The sequence below is a fragment of the Atractosteus spatula genome, chromosome 3, assembly GCF_055471065.1.
Source record: "Atractosteus spatula isolate fAtrSpa1 chromosome 3, fAtrSpa1.hap1, whole genome shotgun sequence".
Classification (NCBI taxonomy): domain Eukaryota; kingdom Metazoa; phylum Chordata; class Actinopteri; order Semionotiformes; family Lepisosteidae; genus Atractosteus; species Atractosteus spatula.
This window is the reverse complement of record NC_142708.1, coordinates 50,564,534-50,585,172: the sequence shown is the minus strand read 5'-3', so window position 1 is coordinate 50,585,172 and position 20,639 is coordinate 50,564,534. Positions and strand designations below refer to the sequence as shown.

At 37.9% G+C, this 20,639-nt stretch overlaps 1 protein-coding gene across 3 annotated transcripts in view; it reads right to left on the bottom strand.

The window, feature by feature from the left end:
* Positions 1 to 20,639, bottom strand: part of tln1 (talin 1) — a 132,745-nt gene that overhangs the window by 76,786 nt on the left and 35,320 nt on the right. For all 3 annotated transcript variants that reach the window (XM_088910239.1, XM_088910241.1, XM_088910240.1), the window contains exons 2-3: positions 16,496 to 16,573; positions 406 to 571 (exon numbers count right to left, since the gene is read on the bottom strand). In XM_088910239.1, coding sequence (XP_088766365.1) covers positions 406 to 535 — 130 coding nt within the window. In that variant the 5' untranslated portion in view covers positions 536 to 571; positions 16,496 to 16,573. The remainder of the gene's footprint in view (positions 1 to 405; positions 572 to 16,495; positions 16,574 to 20,639) is intronic.

The following is a 20,639-nucleotide window of genomic DNA, read 5'->3' as shown; positions in this document are numbered from 1 at the left end:
AAGTAGGGAGCTGCGTCAGCATGCATAGGCTGCAAAGGAACAAGTAAAGGTTTGTTCCATGCTGAAGAGAGAAGAAAAGAAACAAAACGTTTTGGATGTGGAGCCTTCTTCAGGTGAAGGAGCCCAAAGAAGGCTCCACAGCTGAAACGCTGTGTTTCTTTTCTTCTCTCTTCAGCATAGAATAAACCTTTACTTGTTCATTTGCAGGGTTTTACAAGGTCAGGACAACTTAGGCACATCCATTCCATTTCAGTGCAAGACCTCCACATAACCAGTATCTCATGGATTTAATTGACCAGTGCTTTCATTGACAGAAACAACACAGCAAAGTGGAGCAAAGTGTTGCAATGAAATGGGCTGGGGGAACTGGGGTTGCCCTCACCTCACCAAGGACTCTGTACTCACGCTGGCCCAGCTGCGCCTCCGGAACTCTTTCCCGGATTATTCGGCAGGCATCATAGACCATGGTGGAGGGCTCGAACTGCATGGTCTTCACGACGTTTCCAACGCCGATCTTCAGCGACAGGGCGACCATGGCTGCTACTCCAGAAAGCCAACGAGGCAGAAGGTTCTGTCAAAGCAGAGAAAAAGAGCTCTAAGTATTAAACACACATGAGCACTGAAATACACTGCTGAGGAAACTAACAAGATGCCCTCCAAACAGAATCCAGTGAACTGCTTTCTGCATGCTAAAACTAGAAATAATTTCACAACAGAGACCGTTCAACGTTCAAAACTTGGGAATACGCTTAAAAAAAATGGTGAAGATAAAACATGGTTTCACTATTGTGGAGTGACTGTTGTGTACTATTCTCTTGAAGCAACAAAAATTAAATTTGCACACAGACGACATTCCTGCTTGATGTGTATAACATTCACTTCCATCACTTTCCTGTGATATAAGAGAGGAATTAAACATCAAATTGTTTTACTGATGGATTATGGTTTTAATACACTCTAGTTGTCAATGGGCATGTAATAAACTGATATGAGACAACCAACTTTGAGAAGAAAAACTCCAAAACAGCGGAAGACAGCTTGGAGTACTAAAGATATTATACAATTATACGCTGTAGAATTCCATAGGTTTTCAAAATTACTTGAAAACCACAAGCTGTAATCTCTTCTAACACCAGTGCAGCGGGTTTCAGTGCTGGTCCTGGAGTACCCCCTGTCTGCTGGATTTTATTCCAAGCAGACCCTTAATCACCAGTGTTAATCAGTACCTGTATTTAATCTGCTTGCTGCTTTAGACTCTTTTCTGCATTCAGTCCTTGATTTTAAAAACACCTTCTGTTAAGATACAGAATTTGTAACAATTTCAACACACAGAACCATTTTTATGGTTCTTTATGCAGTCTCTCCTCAACTTGCCAATTAAGAATTTGCTCCATTACTGCTGCCTAGAGAGCTCTTAATAGATGATGATGATGGTAATGATGATGATGAGAGACAGGTAGAAATGACACTCCATCAGACAGCTCCCACAGCAAGTCAGTGAAGCACTCTGCTTATGTCAAATTGCTTATATTTAGATAACACACCTGAGTGAAGCTGAAACTCACTAATTAGCACAGGGTTCATACCATGTACAAATCTCATTCAGCTTTTCAACTCCTGAAAGCACATTTTTAAAAAAGGCCTCAGACAGAAAACTGAAATAAATCAGCCTGTGATTAAGCCCTCAGCTGGATCAAAACCAGAAGACACGTGTTTTCTAGGACCTCAGTTAAAACTCTTGGACTAGAGCTTTTTAAAAACAAGGCCCGAGTGCAGAAAAAAGCCTTAAGAAGCAAGCGGATCAATTACTATCAGCAATGAGCACTGATGCTCAAGGGCCCAATTAGAACACAAACCATTAAGACTGGAGTACTCCAGGACTGGGAACCACTGACATAAAGAATTTAATTTTAGTGCTTCAAAACACTTTCTACAACATCCAACAAGTGAACTCTTGGCAGGTGTATTAAGTTCGTTGTCACTAATTAAAGTACAACTTGACACCGACCTCAAGTGTTTCTTTCTGGTAATACAGTATGTGAAGTCAAAAATAAATCAGTGGTAAAATGTTTTGACATAAAAAACAAGAAGATATTTCATTAAAAATACCCAGATACAAAAATAACCCTGACCAGTAGTAGAAAACGAAAAAGAAGGGAAAAAAAGGACAAAGATGGTGCTGGCTTCACAACAATCACTAGGTTGGATTTGGTCTTCAGAATGTTACCAGGCTGAATCATTTAATGTAGTTGACCATGTTCCTTCTTTTCTTCCACAGGGTGATTTACACCCAGCACAGCAAGAAGCATGCAGTCAACAAAAAAGAAAAAAACAGGAACAAAATCTTGGAAACTGCTCATGAAAAGCTTAAATTAGCAACAGATGAGGAAATTAATGTTGCAGAAAATAGTCTGCATATTTCCAAACTCGAATGTCTCATGACTCAAGTTTATGTGAACAGAAACTCTTAATACCAGGTAAAATATCACAGCGCCCTTCAAACATTGTCCTAGCATTTCGGTAAATTTAGTTTTTGAGCAAAACAGAAAACACGTTACTGAATCTCCTATAATGTCTGGATTTTTATGCATATACAAGTTGTATATACTGTACAATCCGACACAAAAATTCAGATGATATTTGTAGACCAGAGGTAATTTACTCTGATGGAGATTGTGTAGGATGATAGGAGGGGTTTAGAATGACACTGACTTGAAATGACAGACACTTAAAACTGCTGAACAGCTGGGAGACTGTATTGATATATCAGTGGGGTGAGGAAATGAACTGAACCGCCACCATCTCAAATGAGTCTCCTAGAGAGACGCATCAGCATATTTACAATAGATTAATACTGTAAATCATGAAATGACAAGTTTTGTTTGTAAATCAATTAAGTTTCTTTTATCAGGAACCAATCTGTTACCACCACACCATAGAAACACAACAGAAAGAGAGTTTGCTTGAGAAGACAAGATAAAACTACCTTTCCTGGAGTAAAATAATAAAAAACTAAAAGTATTTCTGAGCTGCAAACCTGTATAAAGTCTTAGGCTTGCCTGGTGGACAGCCTTAGGTGGGAAAATAATTTCTCCACAATAACACAAGCACACAAAAAAGCTCTGCAGTTTGCTGGTCTGAACTCACTGCACAGTGCGATTTTCTTTTTATCAAACACCAACAACCACTCTCATGTGAACAACAGTGGTATGCTTAGGCCCCAGGTAAACTGCATAGTACCCTCCTTTTCTCCTGGCTAAGATCAAGAATTGTACTAGAATACATTCCTTTATTACCTATTCTAAAAATCCCTTGGGATATATTGTACTCTACACTGCATGAAAGGCGATATTTTTTCAGGTAATTGAAAAATATGGGCTGCATGAACATAGCATGATAATCCACCACAACCTAGTTAGAACTGATTACGGTAATGCAGGAGAGTACTTGCTGGCCTGATGCACGTGGAATTCTCAGCTACTGTATACATCACAGAACGGAATGTCTACCCCAGACCCAGCCTGGAGCCACTTATTTTTATCTTTGGAGTAGTTCCGTGCTGACGGCATGGACACAAATACGAGCAGGGCAAGTGCAGCTTACTGAATAATTCAAGTGTTGTGAAATAAACATCCCAGTAATGAGGTACTGCATGGTTTACCAAAATGACATATAATTATTGCTGGTCAGACAAATTGCATAGCAAAATAAAATTAAACTTGAAGCCAATCAAAATTATGTTGCAGCTGAGTATTTCTAAATATTCACACATTCCAGATATATCTCTAGAGAGTTCATTCCAAAAGCACTCCAACAGAGAGCATCAGCCAGGACAAAATCTTAATAAATGGATGTTCTGTCTCCTCACCATGTTATTTTCTTTTGAATTGGGAAACATATAATGCACTTCAATGCATGCTGCATCTCAGGGAGGAATAAATACTCTTCAAGAACACTAAAGGCACAGATTCTGCGATGCATAATAATGTACATTATTGATATTCATTAGCCAGAGATGCAAACAGCACAGGCTGCAAAAAGTGAGAGAGCGTGCTGAGCTCACTTCAAAAGTGTATAGACAGGGCATCTCCTGTCAGCACACTGCACCCACACACAAACACCGCAGAAGAGCTCTGCCACAGATGCCGTTCTGTTTTGACAGCTAAACAATAATCTATATCTAGAAGCAAGAGAAACTGAGCTAATTCAGATTATTATTGTGCTCACAAACATTAGTAAGTACAGTGAATGCATCACACATCATTATTTTTTTAAATAAGTGAAGTGAAGAAAAAAAACACAACAAAACCCTGCAAAATAATTCTTTCTTCACCACAGGTCAGTGTAGAAACCAGAACTTATTGTTCTCAGGCTGTCTCCAACAAGAGCAGTTCAGTGAACCAGACAGCCCAGGTTCACTGACATGTTCAGCAGCATTCAGCTTCTGAGCATTTGATTTGACTGGAATATGCCTTTTAGAAATTGACATTTACTGAGCCTAGCTAAGAGACAAATCTGAAAAATACTGTGTAAATATACATTTACATTTATAGCAAATAGTGTCCCATAAAGAAAAAAACAGGATTGCTGCCTAAATCGAGGTAAAAAGGGCCACAAAGCATGAGTTAAGCTGGGGATCAAATAAATTACTTATTATAATTTCTATATGTCCTCCCTATAGGTTAGGATGAATACAGGTTTTTACATTCAAACCAGGTACAGTCATCCCGTTAGTCACATTTCCTGATGGCCCTTATATTAATACTTTATACTCAAAATAAATCAAAGATACACTATAGCTGGCCCTCCCTCTAATAATATATATCAAAAAAACACTGGAGCATGTTATTCATCAGCAACTAATTGGAAACAGTCTGCCTCATACAAGGACTGCTTTCTGAAAATTGGCACCACCTCACATTGGGAAAGCTGGCATTACTCCAAAGGCCAATGCAAGGATCTATATTTAACAATTAAGGGGAACGTGACACTTCATCACAGCAAATTTACGACATCCCCACTTAGCTACTGTCCTGGAGACATTCCCATGGGAATGCTCTCACCACCCCGCCAAAAAGGGCTTCGATTACACTTACAGATGGGTCATCTTGCAGATGACATGAAAGAGTACAAAAAGGAAATAAAAACCCTTTACTAGAAAACAATCAGAGAACTCACACATTCTTTTTCCGTGGCAAAGAACTCTCCTTTTTCTGAATTTTCCAGTAACATTTAGCCATTTTGTAGAGAGCATACCACTTACATTAAATTCATTGCTTTACACTGACAGCCAAAGAGAAAACTACAAGGGAACCTGATTCAAGTCATTTAAAATCTTCTAAGGCACTGATAAAGTTAATCTGATGGGCTTCTGCACGATCCACAGCAAAGCACCAAAGAACCAGAAGACACTACAGGAAAGAAACTGAGAACAAAAGGCAAGTTCTTACACAAAGGGCTGTGGGAGTGTGGGACAAAGTCCCTGGCCATTCTGTCAAATGGTCCTGAATGCTCTCGATACCATAGTTTCTTTCAAGAAATCGCTGGATTAGATGCCTCTGATCAATTAGTTACTACTGGCAACTAAATTAGCTACTTGGATCAAACAACCTCTTCTTGTTTGTAACTCCATCTGCAGATTTTGTTTTAAAATGCCATGTCTGAAGAAAGTACTTCAGTGGTACCTCAACCCTGACAAACTGTTCAGACCTATGAAATACAAACAGACTAAAAGATGACTGCTGATGCAGCTTGTATTTATTGATTTGTTTATGTGCCTTGTGAAGGATAATGAAAAATGCGTCTCTGAATACTGGAAAACAAAAATAACAAGAAATCTAGGTTACAGGAAGTTTTTTTTTAAACAACCTACAGGCCAGAAGATTGCAGATCAGACTGTTCTTCAAGTTAAAGGATGCAATAGGCTCAGCTGGAAAAGTCCAATTCCACTAACACAATGATGCAGGCTTAAAATCTGAAAATACTCAAGCCACATGAAATCAGATTGCTTTGTATAAATTTTACCTGTATATAACACAATTTTCCTTGGGGTTTCAGTTCAAGTCCCTGTTCAGGTTCGTATACATCATGAAATATCTCGAGCCCCTCCTGTAGGGCATCAGAGCAATTCCCAAAAGAGTTAACAACAGAAAAACTGTGTAAGACCTTAAGCGCCTTATTAGCAATGAAAAGAGGCCTAATCCTGGTCATTAAGGTAATAAACCAAACTCTAGTAAGTTTTTCAAAGTGTCTTGTTATCAATGTCATTTAGTGGAGTCATTTGGTGTCACTAATGGAGGCAGAGAATTAGAGGAAACTTTAACATTGGAGATCAGTAGATGCTCAGTGAATCGTAAAAAGAAATACAGAGCGATATGCAGGTTCCTCTTTTCACTGAATGTGTCCCATCACTGTTCTCCAACAGGATACTGGCCATGGATGCTGAGCAGTAGAAGAGGCCACCTTTAAAGTTTAACCACTAACAGAGGCTTTTCCAGGACAAGAGCACATGAAAGTCCTCACTAAAAGATATTTACTTGTTAATAAATCTTTTCTGGCTAAACTTCTTCAAATGAGACTACTGTATTTGAGATGCACTTCACAAGAGAAAGCTGACAAAACTATTTACATGATCATCTCCAACTTGACATAAGCATCTACTCCCATTTCCATCAGCATGCCCTTTAAATGGTCTTATTCCTCTGTATGATATGACTCGGGGGTAATTGTTCACTAGCTGTTTCGTCTTAAATTGAGCAAGAGCCAATCCTCAAACCTCCAGGTCACACAGCCTGTCTGGTACTGGCTCAGTTATAAGTGGGTCAGGAGGCAGCTCAAACAAATGTAGTCATCGTGTTGTCAGTTAGTGCATAAGAAGAACCGACATCTGAAAATGCTGTAAAAAAAAGAAATGATCAAACCTGAAATTACTTTAAGCCAGATTCCAGCAGTCAAAAAGAGATGCAATCCTCAATACGAAATAAAACAATACAATCCTTAAGTACTCAAACCCTTCTAAAGTGTCCTAGTTTGTGAAATTCAGTTTGTTATATGATACTTTTTTTTAAAACCATTCAAGTTTGAATTAATATTTCAAAATCTGAACGTCAAACTAAAGTCTGTTAAGAGTAATATAAAGTAATGTCAAAAAACATTTTCATTGCATTTGTACTTAAAAATGTGAACTCAGTATTTGTGGAAGCACCTTACGACGTAAGTAATTACACCCACAACCCTTGTCGGTTCAGTCTCAACAGACTTTACAAACTCACCTGGTGCAAATTATGCCCAGTCTTCTTGGAAGATTTGTTCAGGCTCTCTCAAGCTGCTTGTGAATTGCTTATGAATGGCGGTTTTGAAGACTTTTCAAGATTCTCAATAGGAATCAAGTCAAGACTCTAACTGGGCCATTCAAGAACATTTACTCTCTTATTATTAAGCCACTCGGGTGTAGGTTTGGCCTTGTGCTTTGATTCATCATCCCATTGAAAGCTGAAATTTTTTGGGGTAATGGAAATGTTTTTCACTAGTATTTGCCTGTGTATTGTTGTCCATTTTTCCTTTAATCCTAAAAAGCTTTCCAGTCCCTGCTGAAGAGTGGCATACTCAAGCATGATTATTGAACTCTGTAGCTCTTCCAAGTTTGTTGCTGCTCTTACAGTTGAGATGCATCCCTCAACAGCTTCATCCTTACCTATCTGCTCTGTTTGGACGTCACAGTCTAATCTAAGCTCCCACTTCTTAATGATTAAGTAGACTGCTCACAGGGATATTTTTAAAGACTTGCATATTGTTGTATTCTTCACCTGATCTGTGGTTTTGACTTTATCCCTGACATGGTTTTAAAGCTCCTTAGTCTTTATCATTGAGTCTTCGCTGAAATGTACTACTTAACCAAGAAACAGAGACAAGGTTTTAATCTGAAATCATGAGAACCATTATTATTGCACACAGACAGACTACTCAACTCACTGTGTTCCTAATTAAGGTAATTTCATGCACCTGAATTAAGGAATGCCACAGCAAATGGTTTTCACACTTACAGTTTGCAATCATGAAATTTTACTGCTGCAAGCTGACGCAGCTACCCACCTGAACTACATGAAATATTACTCTGCGTGTCATAGTTTATTACTGGATAATATATTTTATATATATATATAATATATTTTAAATTGATACATTATGACTTTTTGAAGTGTAACCTCATCTGATGCCAGATTTTAACTGAAATTCTGTCTTTGAGTTGTACAGCAGTTCTAATGTTCTAATGTGAGGAATTAACAATGATGGATGAAATGCAAAGCAGTCCTGCAAGGAGTCCTACAGTATGACAGAGTATGTGTCTCACTGGAAATTGGTAGAGCACATCTGTCCTGCAGCTCCACTTCACACCCACTACTGAGTGAGGTCAAGTACCACAGCTGACGTAGCTGAGGGGATAAGCTGAGACACACTTGGGATTCCCAACCTGGTTTTGCTTCCGACAGCCTCAGTTTGGTTGTGCCAGTGGAAAAGGGATATTATTTAAACATTGTTTAGTTGACTTACATTGTTTAGTTGACTTGAAAGTGGTCTCCAAGGAGAGGTGTCAAGAGGACGCATAATTCCTAAATAGATCTAACTGACAATTAGGTCATTGAGAAACACATGAGACATTAGGTCATGTGTGAACCACAGAGATAAGACCTCATTGGTTAAGAAATAAATCTCTGGAACAGTAATGGTATTATATCAAAGCTGTAACGGTTATGAACTCAATGGAAAATTAAACACTTTATACATTCGGAAAGAAGCAAGATGCTGACATTTGACTGACAAACACTCAAGATTCTGAAGAGCTGAGCCAACATAACACAAATTAAAATGTGTGGAATTGGACACTACAGAGAACCTGGAACTCGGAAATCATTAATCGCAACTCTAACTCTGTAACTTGCAATCACTTAGATGAATCATCGCTGGGTTCAGAAATGTTCTGTGTTTTCAGTGAAAAGAAATACTTCTGAAGCAGGTCTCAACATGCAGAGACTATATCTAGAAGGCACACATCTGTTCCTAGGCAGATTTAACCTGCACGCACACTGATTTTGTTTTACTTCACATTGCAAAAAGTTTCAATGAAACCAATTCCTATATACCAGTTTGATTTGCTTTCTTTTTTCAGTTTGATTCAAAAATGAATGCTGGGGTAACTGGTTTGAAGGCAGTAATTGTCAGAACTCAAATGGCCAAACAAGCTTTATGACGGATCCAACAGAAACATGGGAATGAGACAAGAACGTGTGTCCTATTTCCCCCAAACTGCTGTAGTAAATTAGTACTTCCAAAAAGTTACCCATCTATGGAGAAATGTCTGACCTGTTTAACTTTAAGCAATCAGCTTAGCAAGACAACACACTAACCTTCTAAAAAATAATGAATTTTTATTGAATAATGGCTTAACATCTCACCATGGCTTTTAATAACACATGCTTATGAGCAGGTGACCTGAAAGACACAGGTACTAAAGGCACTCCCATTAGAAAACCAACAACACTGTTGCCAAATAGGAAAATGCCCAGTAAAAAATGAAGACCAATAATAATTTAAGTGTTCTATAATCAATTATTTGAGTAAATAACACTACTGTTTTTTATCAGCTGTATCTGTACAATAACAAATACTGACAGCCATGTCTGTAACCCAATAACAACCTCACCAGCACATCCTTCCTGGAGTTTAAAAAAAAACACAGTACATCTGTTGTGATCACATGAATTCTGCTCTAGTACCTCATCTGATAGATCATACATGGGGAAAGAGTCTGCATATTTAGAGCAAAAAGCAAATGACTAGAAAAAATAATTACAGATTCGCGGAGATCTTACATTTTCAAAAAGAAAAATGGTGATTCTTCCAAAGTCCATAAGTTAACTGTAGGTACTCCTTTCCAAGTGCAGAAAATGTAACTCAGGCACCATAAAGTGGACGTAAAGCAGGGAAAACACTATGGTTCAATATTTTGAGAGTGAAAAGCACCAATACAGTTTTTGTGGTAAATCTTCTAAAATTATCATTCTTGGGAACTGCAGTCATGATGACCTAATCTCTGTCTGTGTGGTAGAGTGGTTAGGATTTTGGACTCAGAATGGGAAGGCTGTGGATTCAAATCCCAGAAAGAGCACTGCAAGGTACGTCACTCAGACCAATATAAATGTAAGTTGCTTCATATAAAATTGTCAGGTAAAATACAGTAATAATAATCTAATGTCATTCATTGAAATCATCGGCCAGTTCATACACAAATGCTAAATAACTAGATGATGAATGCGATGTATTACAGTATATTGTAGATATATTAGCAAGTGTAAGAATCTCATTGAAAAATTCCCACATGATACAGAACACACTAACATATGGATGCCCAACTAATACAATATTCACATCCAGTATAATTCATATAAACAGCAGACAACAACATAAAACAGAATAGTAAACCTATGGGGAAGTAGAATGAACTTATTTCATGTAATGAGAAAATGCTAGCTGGTTCGCACACTGTTTTTTTAAAGATGGACTTCTGTTGACAATAACCATCTCAGAATACATCATTTCCAGCTTTAATCGCTAAAAGAAAGTCTTAGCTTCCAAATTTATGTTTGCATTCATAATGAAAATTTCAGACATATTATTCATCAACTGTTTTTAAAAGAATCACTAGCAAAACAAAATCTCACTGGCAGAACTAGCAATGGTCTCATCAACTGTAAATACATCAAATTACAGGAGCATATGTAATGAATCTCATATTTATCATCTCTGACAGACCTCTTCCTCTAAGTAATGCATTATCTATAAATGTTTATGACATAAAAGGCTGCTTTGAGGTTTAGAAAAGAAGAGATTTTCTGTTTTCTCTTCAACACGCAAACTAGCACCAGTTTTATTTCCAAACTTAAAAATCAGCTTCTTTAGGCAGATGAAGACCCTTAAAAGAAACTTTAGCTCAATCATTCCATTGTAGCTGTACTCAATCCCTATGAAGAGCTGGTGGAATGTTTATGCCATTTTCTTTATTCTGACCCCCATTTGACTCCCGGATGTTCTTTCATGTTGTGAAGAAACAAGTCATCTAATTTAATTATGTGCAGCCTAAACTGTACACTAAACGTTAATACCTACTTTGATTCCAACACAATTTGAAAAATAACTTTACTCCACAACAGATTTGACATACATTGGTATATTTAATCAGATTTTAATCCTTTGAAGATATTTTCTGAATTAATGCTAAGGGTGTGTTCTGCAGTTGCTGTATAAATAAAATTAACTTCAGACCCCTGTGGGCTGGAATAGGAATCCAGCTCCTGGGTCAGTGACCTTTATTCAACCGGAAGAATGTGACTGCTCTTCTCATGAACATTCCCACTGCTAAATACTGACACAGAACTCTCTTTCAGAGGCAAAAATTAGAAAGTATTTCTTATCTGTTAAATAAGACCTCCTTCCTCAATTAATTGGCTTCGCTCTGTCTTTGATTTGTCGGCTGCAGCCAAGAATAAAAATTATTTTTAAATGAGAAACCATAAAAACCGAGGGAATGGATCAGAGCCATCTCCTGTAAAACATGAAGCAACAGTTCACATCTGATTATGAATCATGATATTAAAATTGTAATAAGAAGTAAAAAACAGTTGTTTCATATATTGTAGGCAGATTATACAAAGTGTCACCCAGCAACGTATCCTTTATGTCCACATTTCTTTCATCAGGTCCCCGTTATTTTATAGCTTGAAATACTTGGTGTATGGTCATATTTGCTAGATAATTTTATACTGTACATCTCAAAATAGGTTATGTTGTGGTGTTGTGCAAGTAATGTCTAGCATCACAGCATCTAACCATCCATTATCAGAAAGCTAATAATTCCTGTTAAATGAAAGGATGCAAGGATGGACCACAGTTTGGATGAGACCTCAATCCTGTGCGCAGGTCACACACAAAGAGACCAGTTAGAGATGTCATTTAACTTTAGCTAGCAAGTCTGTGGAAGAAAGGAGGACACAGAAGCAGCCGGAGAACACCCTTGCAGTTCAAGGGGAAACATGCAAACTCCACGTGGAAAAAGTGTTTCAGCCACGAGGAGAAAGAAGGACCCAAGAGCTCGGAGGCAGCAGTACTGTCACATCACCTTGCCAACACTGCAATGTTGAGGCCTAATTCATTACTGGTCTTGAGTATTTTATGAGGACGCATGATATGCTCTTTCTCTCCCCTGAAACAGCTGTAGAGCACCTAAAGGCTCTTCAGCTAATCAGATGCCCTATTCCAATCCTGTTTTCACAGTATTCACAGGTCAAGTACAAAGTCTGAAAACAAGGCCCACAATCTCTGCCGTTGAGTCCACACTGCGATGTACCATACTGCAGATACAACTCAAAGCAAACCAAAATACAATAAGACAATTTGCACAATCAATGCTTAACTTAAAAACATGGATCTCGGCCTTCTTTTACAATTCTTAGTTACACATTTAAACTAACTAGAATGATTACTTTTATGAAATCATAATATAGTCATACAAATATAACTCAGACAGGTATATATATAAAATATAAAGATGACTGACTTTTTACTAGCAGCAGACATAATGGACTCCTATATTTACTTAAGCGTAACTTGCAAAGGAACAAGTAAAGGTTTATTCCATGCCGAAAAGAAAAAAAAAGACACAATGTTTCGGCTGTGGAGCCTTCTGCAGGTGTGTATTCAGTATTCACTTTGCTATCCAAATACTTTTATAGAGCACTGTAGCTTACAAATTATGCAGGAACAGGTGCTGACTCGACAAAAATAGCGCAGAGAAAATGAGAAAGTGATTTATTATGACAAGCATCTTATTCCATGACTGTTCATCAAAATGTTCTGCTTGTGCTTTCAGCTTTTGTAGCACTGGGCTCTGTCCACAGATCACTACAACTCAGCTCTAGGAAACACTAACTAAATACAAGACTTCAGAGAATACTGTCAAACGTATTATTTTGTTATTGCTCTTGCTGCTGTTAAATGTACTGTAGTTGTTTGACTGTTCCCAAAAGGACTCAGGTGTGCTTCTGGAGAAAAAGTGTTTCTCAATCCTTAGGCCCCAGCCTATACAGGCCTTAGTGTTAACCTGCTGCCTTATCCAGAGGAAGCCATGAAAGTGGGCAAGAATACTAAAAGTTTTAAAGATACATGGTGAGACTGGCAGCTCTCTTTTGCTCCTATCTATGATGTGATTGAGAGCCTAGATTGAGAGCCAGATAATTCTACCACGGCACACCATGTTTTTCTCACAAGAACAAGGAAGAATAAAAGTACGATTTCATCAAATGATTGCTAGATCAATATGCAGGGCAAACAGGTGCCTTTGGAGCTTAATCAAACGTGCCTCAGGATGGATCAACCCTGAAATAAACACTGCCTTTTCTATTGTTTAGACCTGAGCACATGCCAAGAGGGAACATTGCATTATTCCAAAACAAAAGGGAATTGCAAGATAATGACACTGCTCCCAAAGTTGTAAGGCTGAAACCATCGTAAGTGAATGTTCACTTGAATTGAAATTGCAGCACTTCATTATTTGATATTACTCCTTTCTGCACTTGTTGTATTTGCTCAAGGCTCTGTTTGGTGGAATTTTAGGCTTACGACACTGTGGTACACTGATTTACAGCCTGTACCAAATTAGTATGGAGGAGGCTTTTTAACCTGTTCAATCTGTCCTTAATACTTAGCTGATTAATGACTACTGAAATAAATACAAATATAAAATTTATAATAACAACAAACAAAACCATATAATGGGGGTGAGATCTTAGACTAGATCTGAAAGTTAGACCAGCATTTCAGAAGGCTGGTGAATACTGGTAGGTGAGACCTCCAAGGAAAAGCAAGTTGCTGCTGAAAATGGTATTTGGTGAAACAGGAGGTGTTACTCTTGCCTCTAGACTGGCATTTCCAAACCAATGTCCAGTATGGTGTATGGAAACAATGTGCTGTAGGAGGTGCTGCCCTTCAGATGACAACGTAAACCAAGGTCCTGACTACTTGGTCACTGAAGATATTTGAAAGTAAAGGGGTGTTACCCAGGTGTCAAATCCACCTGGGCTTCAACAATCTCACCTCGTTAAAGTTCCCACTTAATTCAATTTCTCGCTTCTCAACTGATCTGCTGTATGCTGGGCTGCTGGTACATAATGACAGCCACCCATCACCCACGTGGGAACTGCATTTCACTGGCATATGAACTCCCATCATACTTTATATATAAATCATATAAATCAGTTTGAGATCCTTTGCGTAGAAAAGCACTACATTAATGCAAGGAATAATCAGGAGTAAAATACGATCTTCTGTTACTTTCCAGCTATAAAGAACTGTTCAGACTGACATAATAATAGACATTTAGTGTTATGACATTAAGGACAGGAACTAATGGCATGAAAAATGTGATGCAGTTGTCAAAATTGCTGGGCATTTAATTGGTAAAATGTGAATATGTTAAGTGTGTTGGAATATTAGTGCTGGAGATAATAATGTTCCCAGGGAGTTAATACAAATCAATGATGAAATTTCCATGGTGTTAGAGCAACACCCTTCAATAACTGTTGATTTACAGTATTGCATCAGAACAGGCGTGGACATTTATGTATGAAGCACTAACCATTGCAACGTGCCTTCACCTCATTCCTACGGCAATTAGATTATTGATGCCAAAGACCAGCAAAGTTATAGCCTAAAACATACTATTTGTTAAGATCTGATTATGGACCTCCAAAAAATATCAAAATGAGATCAGCAAGAATATGCAGAATCTGAATTATTTACATTTATTTTTGTTAGGTTTATCAGGGATGACATTTAAAAGGGATTACAAGATACAAGTATTTTTTTCTGTATTTTCAAAATACAATAAAACTAAATAAGTAACAAAAACCCCCTTTTAATTATAACCCAATTCTTGCAATTCACAACAATTAACAAAAAATATCAAAATGATGACAATGATTCATCAGGATGTTTCATACAGCTTTCTCTTATCGCTTCAGGACAGTTGAAACAACAACAAATGAAACGGCGCCAAGTAGGTCTAGAAAACAAATTACACAGAGAAATGTTCTCAGAGTAAAGCAATACATATCATTGCAGTATGTCAGAACACAAACACACTAAAGCCTGAAAGATGTGAACCTCACAGCACTTTAATTGAAACCAGATATGTGGTCTATCTTCAGGTAGAGTTGTCTCAGCTTTTGAAACATTTTTTCCACAGATCAAAATGAAAACAACAGTCTTATCAACTAAAAGGTAAAAGTAAACAGAACACGCAATACTCCATACAGAATTAATTTTTGTCCTTGTTTCAAAACTCAGTCATGTAGAAAGTTGTATGTATGACAGCTGTGCAGATATACAGTACCTGCAAACACCTACTGTAACACTTTTAATAAAAGATAATATCCAAAATGATACAGATTAAAGTGTGAAGAATGCTCACAGGATGCACTTTCAATACATTAAGACCTGAAAGCCTGCAAAACTGCTACAGTACATTGAATGGGCTTTGATAAATTGGGATCACAGTGGTAGTTTAAATGGTTTGAGCTACTGTCCACTTTGTGACATACAGGTATCCTCATTGTACTATTAGACTTTTCCAGCTATCTTGCCCGAGCCTGTCTCATCTTGTCCTGAACAGATACTACAGATGACTACAGTCAGTTACATTAAGTAAGCGAAGAAAGAAATGAGGCAAAGAGTGCAATAGGATGTTGCATGGGAAAGACTGGATTAATTTGCCAGAAGAAATCAACCATTAAAACACCATTTTCAAAACATATCAAACAATTCCCCTGTGACCAGTGATTTGTCAAAATAACTGACAATGATTTAGGACTAAAATCAAACTAGCCTTCAGTCATCAAGTACCTGAGTTATTTTAATTGACCAGATTACTTGCAGGTCAGTTAATATCTTTTAAGTTTAGCCCATCTTTAAAAACTGGTGACCTACAAGACTAACTGGATTGAGGTTCTCCTGGACCAGGGCTGGAAGCTCAAACTGTACACTGACACCTCCCATTAGGTTTGGCAACCAAGTAAAGTAGTTTTGCAAGATAGAATTTCTGCACAGATGAAAAAAGATTGCTAATGAAATGGTCACATCCTTCACAACCATTTCAAAATTGGGTGTTTCTCCACACCAACATTCATCCGATGACTCAGTAAATACTTAAGGGCACATTTTTTTTTTACATTTGTCCAACAAGTGGGGATTATTTTCTTTAATTGAAACTGTAGTGAGATTAAAAAAAGTGACATACAATGCAAACAAATCCTTTTAAGGGTGTTTTATACAGCATACCACTGCAATAAATACATTTGTACAGAGGACAGTAAACTGTTATTAATGTTGACAAAGTTTTAGCAATGACAAGATTATGCACAGCATCACAGCAGCTTCAATAACTTACCTAATAGAAACGGTTCTGAATGGAGAGATATCCTCCCTGTTTGATACCAGTTTTCTCAAGAGTTTTCTTAACTTGTAGCTGTGGGAAAACAAAAGAAAAAAGTTTTTCTTTTGATAACATTTACAAATGCAGCACAATGCACCAAACAGTATACTATATGGGATTAAACTGCTATATATTAATGCAGATGAAAAATTGAAATTTCGTTATGAAAATGAGGCACAGCCTGTTTTTCTTAGAAATGGATCATGTTTGATGATCACCTGATCATCAAATCAGAACATGTTGTGCAATAATTTGTATTTTAATGATGAGAAATTTTAATGCTTACATTTCTAATTAATTTGTTTTGCACCAATATTCAGCTCTACTGCAGCTTAGTCACAGAGGTAACAGAACTTCTTGTACATTGCAACATGATACAAGCTACCTTTCAACATTCATAAGAAAACTCCAGTTATCTGATGTCACTTAGTATAACAGAATCATGCATTTTAATTGGCTAATGAAAGAAAATAGTTTATCCAATACACAGTTCGTACTTGGCAGATCAAGTCAACACACCAAGGACATTCTGATAATTTCTGAGTGCAGTTGTTCTATGGACCTATGTAGTCTACATATTGCACAAGCTTTTGTTTACTCCAGCACATAGTACTATACATACTGACAGGAAATGATGACACACAGATGCCATAATTCCCTTAGGCTTCATTATCAGTCACTGACATTAAATATCCTGAAGACAAACGTTGAGAAATAGCTTCTAAAAAGACAGAAATGGACTGGATATTTATGTTAATTTTACAGGCAATAAATGCAAAGGAACGTGCCTTAGTTGATGTAAAAATAAAAATATTTGTATATTTTAAACAAACCAATTAAAAGATTTTGCTGTTCATAACTTTTTACTAGTCAGGCTTATTGGCTTTTTCAATTTATGTCTGCGTAAGGCATATAGAGCAGACATCCACTATATTACCCTCATTAAAGAACATTTGCTAAAGTGCTATAACATTGCTCTAACATGTCATTGCTTTCTTTTATTGAAGAATGTCACTGCAGAGCACAAAAAAATGTTGGAGGCAGAAAAAGAGAAAAAATCCTAAATTAATCACAAATTATATACCTATATACTTTATTGGATTTTCAATACTTCATTATACACTGAATTAAAAAAAAAACTTGAAACATAGGCAGATGTTTTATGTTCAGAATTTCAAATTCAACAAAAGACGAAGAAAACATCCCCTCTAACATTCTATTTATAATACCTCCCTTTTCTACAAAACATGATACAAGCCAAGATGCTGAACTCCTGACCCGTAAGAAAAACCCAAGACTTTTTTGGAGAGATTGCAAACTTAACAGTTTTCAAAGCTGTTTAAAGCTGCAAATGAGGTGAAACTCCCCTTTGTCAAGCCTGGCTCACCACTGCAGCTGTTAAAAAATGTGGGGTTCACAGAAAGTACAAACGCAGATCTCTACAAGATTAAAAAGGTACCGCTTTCTTAAAAAAATCTCCAGGATTTCAAGAAGAAAAACCATGCTGAAAATGCTGAATCTATGAATGCTAAAAATGTTAGTGCTCTCACAGCAAACAAAACCACTCATCTTTATGATAACTTTAAATCAAGGAACAGCAGAGTTGCTCATCCATCCATCTTCCAAACACTTCTTTCAATTCAGGATCGCAGGTGAGCTGGAGCCTATCCTGGCAAACAGTGGATAGAAGACAATGTACACTGTGTACACTGTGGGGCGGATACTCAGACACAGACATGCACACACTCACGCCAGGGCCAATTTTCCCAGAACCTAATTCAGTTCAGTTTATTGTCATATGCACAAGTGCAATGAAATGCTCATTAGCCTGCCTGTAAGTTTCTGGACTGTGAGGAGAAACCTGAACACCCAGTGGAAGCCCACACAGAACATGGTACGTCAGGTCTGGAAATGAACCCAGGACCCCAGCATTGCTAGGCAGCAATGCAAGCTACTGTGCCACCATGCCAGAGATATTCAATCACACTGAACAGATAGAACGCTTCTCAGTCTGTAAAACAATAATATTAAATACCTTACAAAATTCCTAATTCAAAGATGGCATATAAGGTAATATAGGCCCTCGCCTCCAAAGCCTGAATAATTTAATTAGCAGAACTCCAGAGAGATGCAATAAAACCCTGAATAGGATATGAAAGACTCAAAAAAGACCACAGAGAAAACAAAAATAATGATGTAAAGTGCCATCTCTTACAGCACCTGTTAAACTCTGATCTGAGTCCGATTCCTCATTTTCCTTCATATTTGAACAGAATGCAGCTGTGGTGGGAGGAATCTTAATTCTGGCTTAATGCTACTTAAATACGAAGCATACTTAAACAAGGTAAACAAACAGTTAATGTGCCTTTGCGAAATCCAATCTGATATTGATCATACAGTATGCACACTTTCAGGCGTCCAAACACTCAATACAGAGCTGTTGTAAACTTCCTAGTGAGTCCGAGCCCCCACTCAGAGCTGGAGTACACGATGAGGGACTAAAGTGGTGGATATTTGTCTTCACTGCTTGCTAAGCTGCCTAACCAGCACACCAAGTGGGCGACTCGCTCTGCTAATGGATCCTGAAAGCAGTCAGCGCAGAGGGAGTTTTTAAAGCCTGCCTCTTGACTCAGCTTTTATGATCCTCTTCTGTTTCCCGGAGTCAGAAGTCACCTCTGCTTCTTAGTACCCGCTGATATGCGGGTGAGTGACAGCTTTACTATGGGCTTGCTTCCAACAGGCTGGCGGGTGAGCAGGGCAGCTCGGCGCACAACAGGCCCCAGATGTTGAGACGCCACTCCCAGAGAATGACACACACTGCACTGTGTGCTTGGGAGGGTCGGTCTATTTGCCTTCCTAATCAACATTCCCCTGGTGCAAGTCCTCACATTAAGGCACAAAGCTCCACTTATCCAGACTTTAACTCTGAATAAGCAACACTGAAGTCATTCGACACTACCGTCATCTAAAAGCCCAAAACTCTGGTGATCCACACAAATTTGTACTTCGCGAAAACCCAGACTCAAAAGTTAACAATTTCCAATATTATTTTGTTTTTTCGAGGAGATTTTGATTCAGAGTATAATGGTATTTATATAAATTACCAGTATTAAACCATCATTCAACTATCCATTTTCAATAACCACTTAGAAAAAAAACAGAGTTGTGGTGAACTGGAGCCTAACCAGGCAAACGGGCATAAAGCAAATTGCATCCTGGAAGGGAAGACAGTCCATTTTTTTGGATGGGCAGAACAGCCCCCTCTCATTTGTAAATGTTACTGCACATTCATCGCATCGAGTTGCACACACTTGGAGATGCCAATTAACTAAACAGCGTGTCTGGACTGTGGGAGGAAACCGCAAAAGCCGGCAGAAACCCCAGCCATGGGGTGATATTGCAAACTCCACACAGAAGGCACATGGAATCCAACCCAGGACACAAGAGCTGTAAGGCAGAAGCAGCGGCCTTCATGTCACTGTGTCCCCCCCATTTAATAATAGGAAACCTGCCACCTGCCATTAACATTTCTTTTGTAATTCTACAACACAATAACTGAAAAATACTGATTTATAAAGGGAAAGTTTGTGTTAAGATGTATAATGCTCAAAACACTTGGAATTACTACTATGAAAGAAAACACAAAGGGCTGTCACCTCTAGCATGCATCAAATAGACCCATACAATTCCATTCCATCATAAAAATAACTATAATCTTGTCTTAAAAAACACAGCCATTTAACAATTCTAAGACTTATTACCAACTTATTCCAAACATAATATTTTATGTCCTTGCTATTTTTGGTTCACTCTAAGAATTTCACCACATATTAGCTATGCTCCAGCAGCAGTGAGTAACAGTGTCTGGAATGCCACGAGAAACTCTCAGCCATGTTCATTCAGTCTAGTAACACTGCTCATCATGATGTCATTTCCTGCTTACACAGCCATCAAATTCCATAAAAGGCGATTTTATCCATCTGGAGAGGCAGATTGCTGTGCACAGCTTTCCCCTGCCTGGAAAAAGAAACTACAGTTAAACGATCTAAGTATTGTTGAACAAAAGAACAAAATTAAATAAAAACCCAAGAAGAAAAGG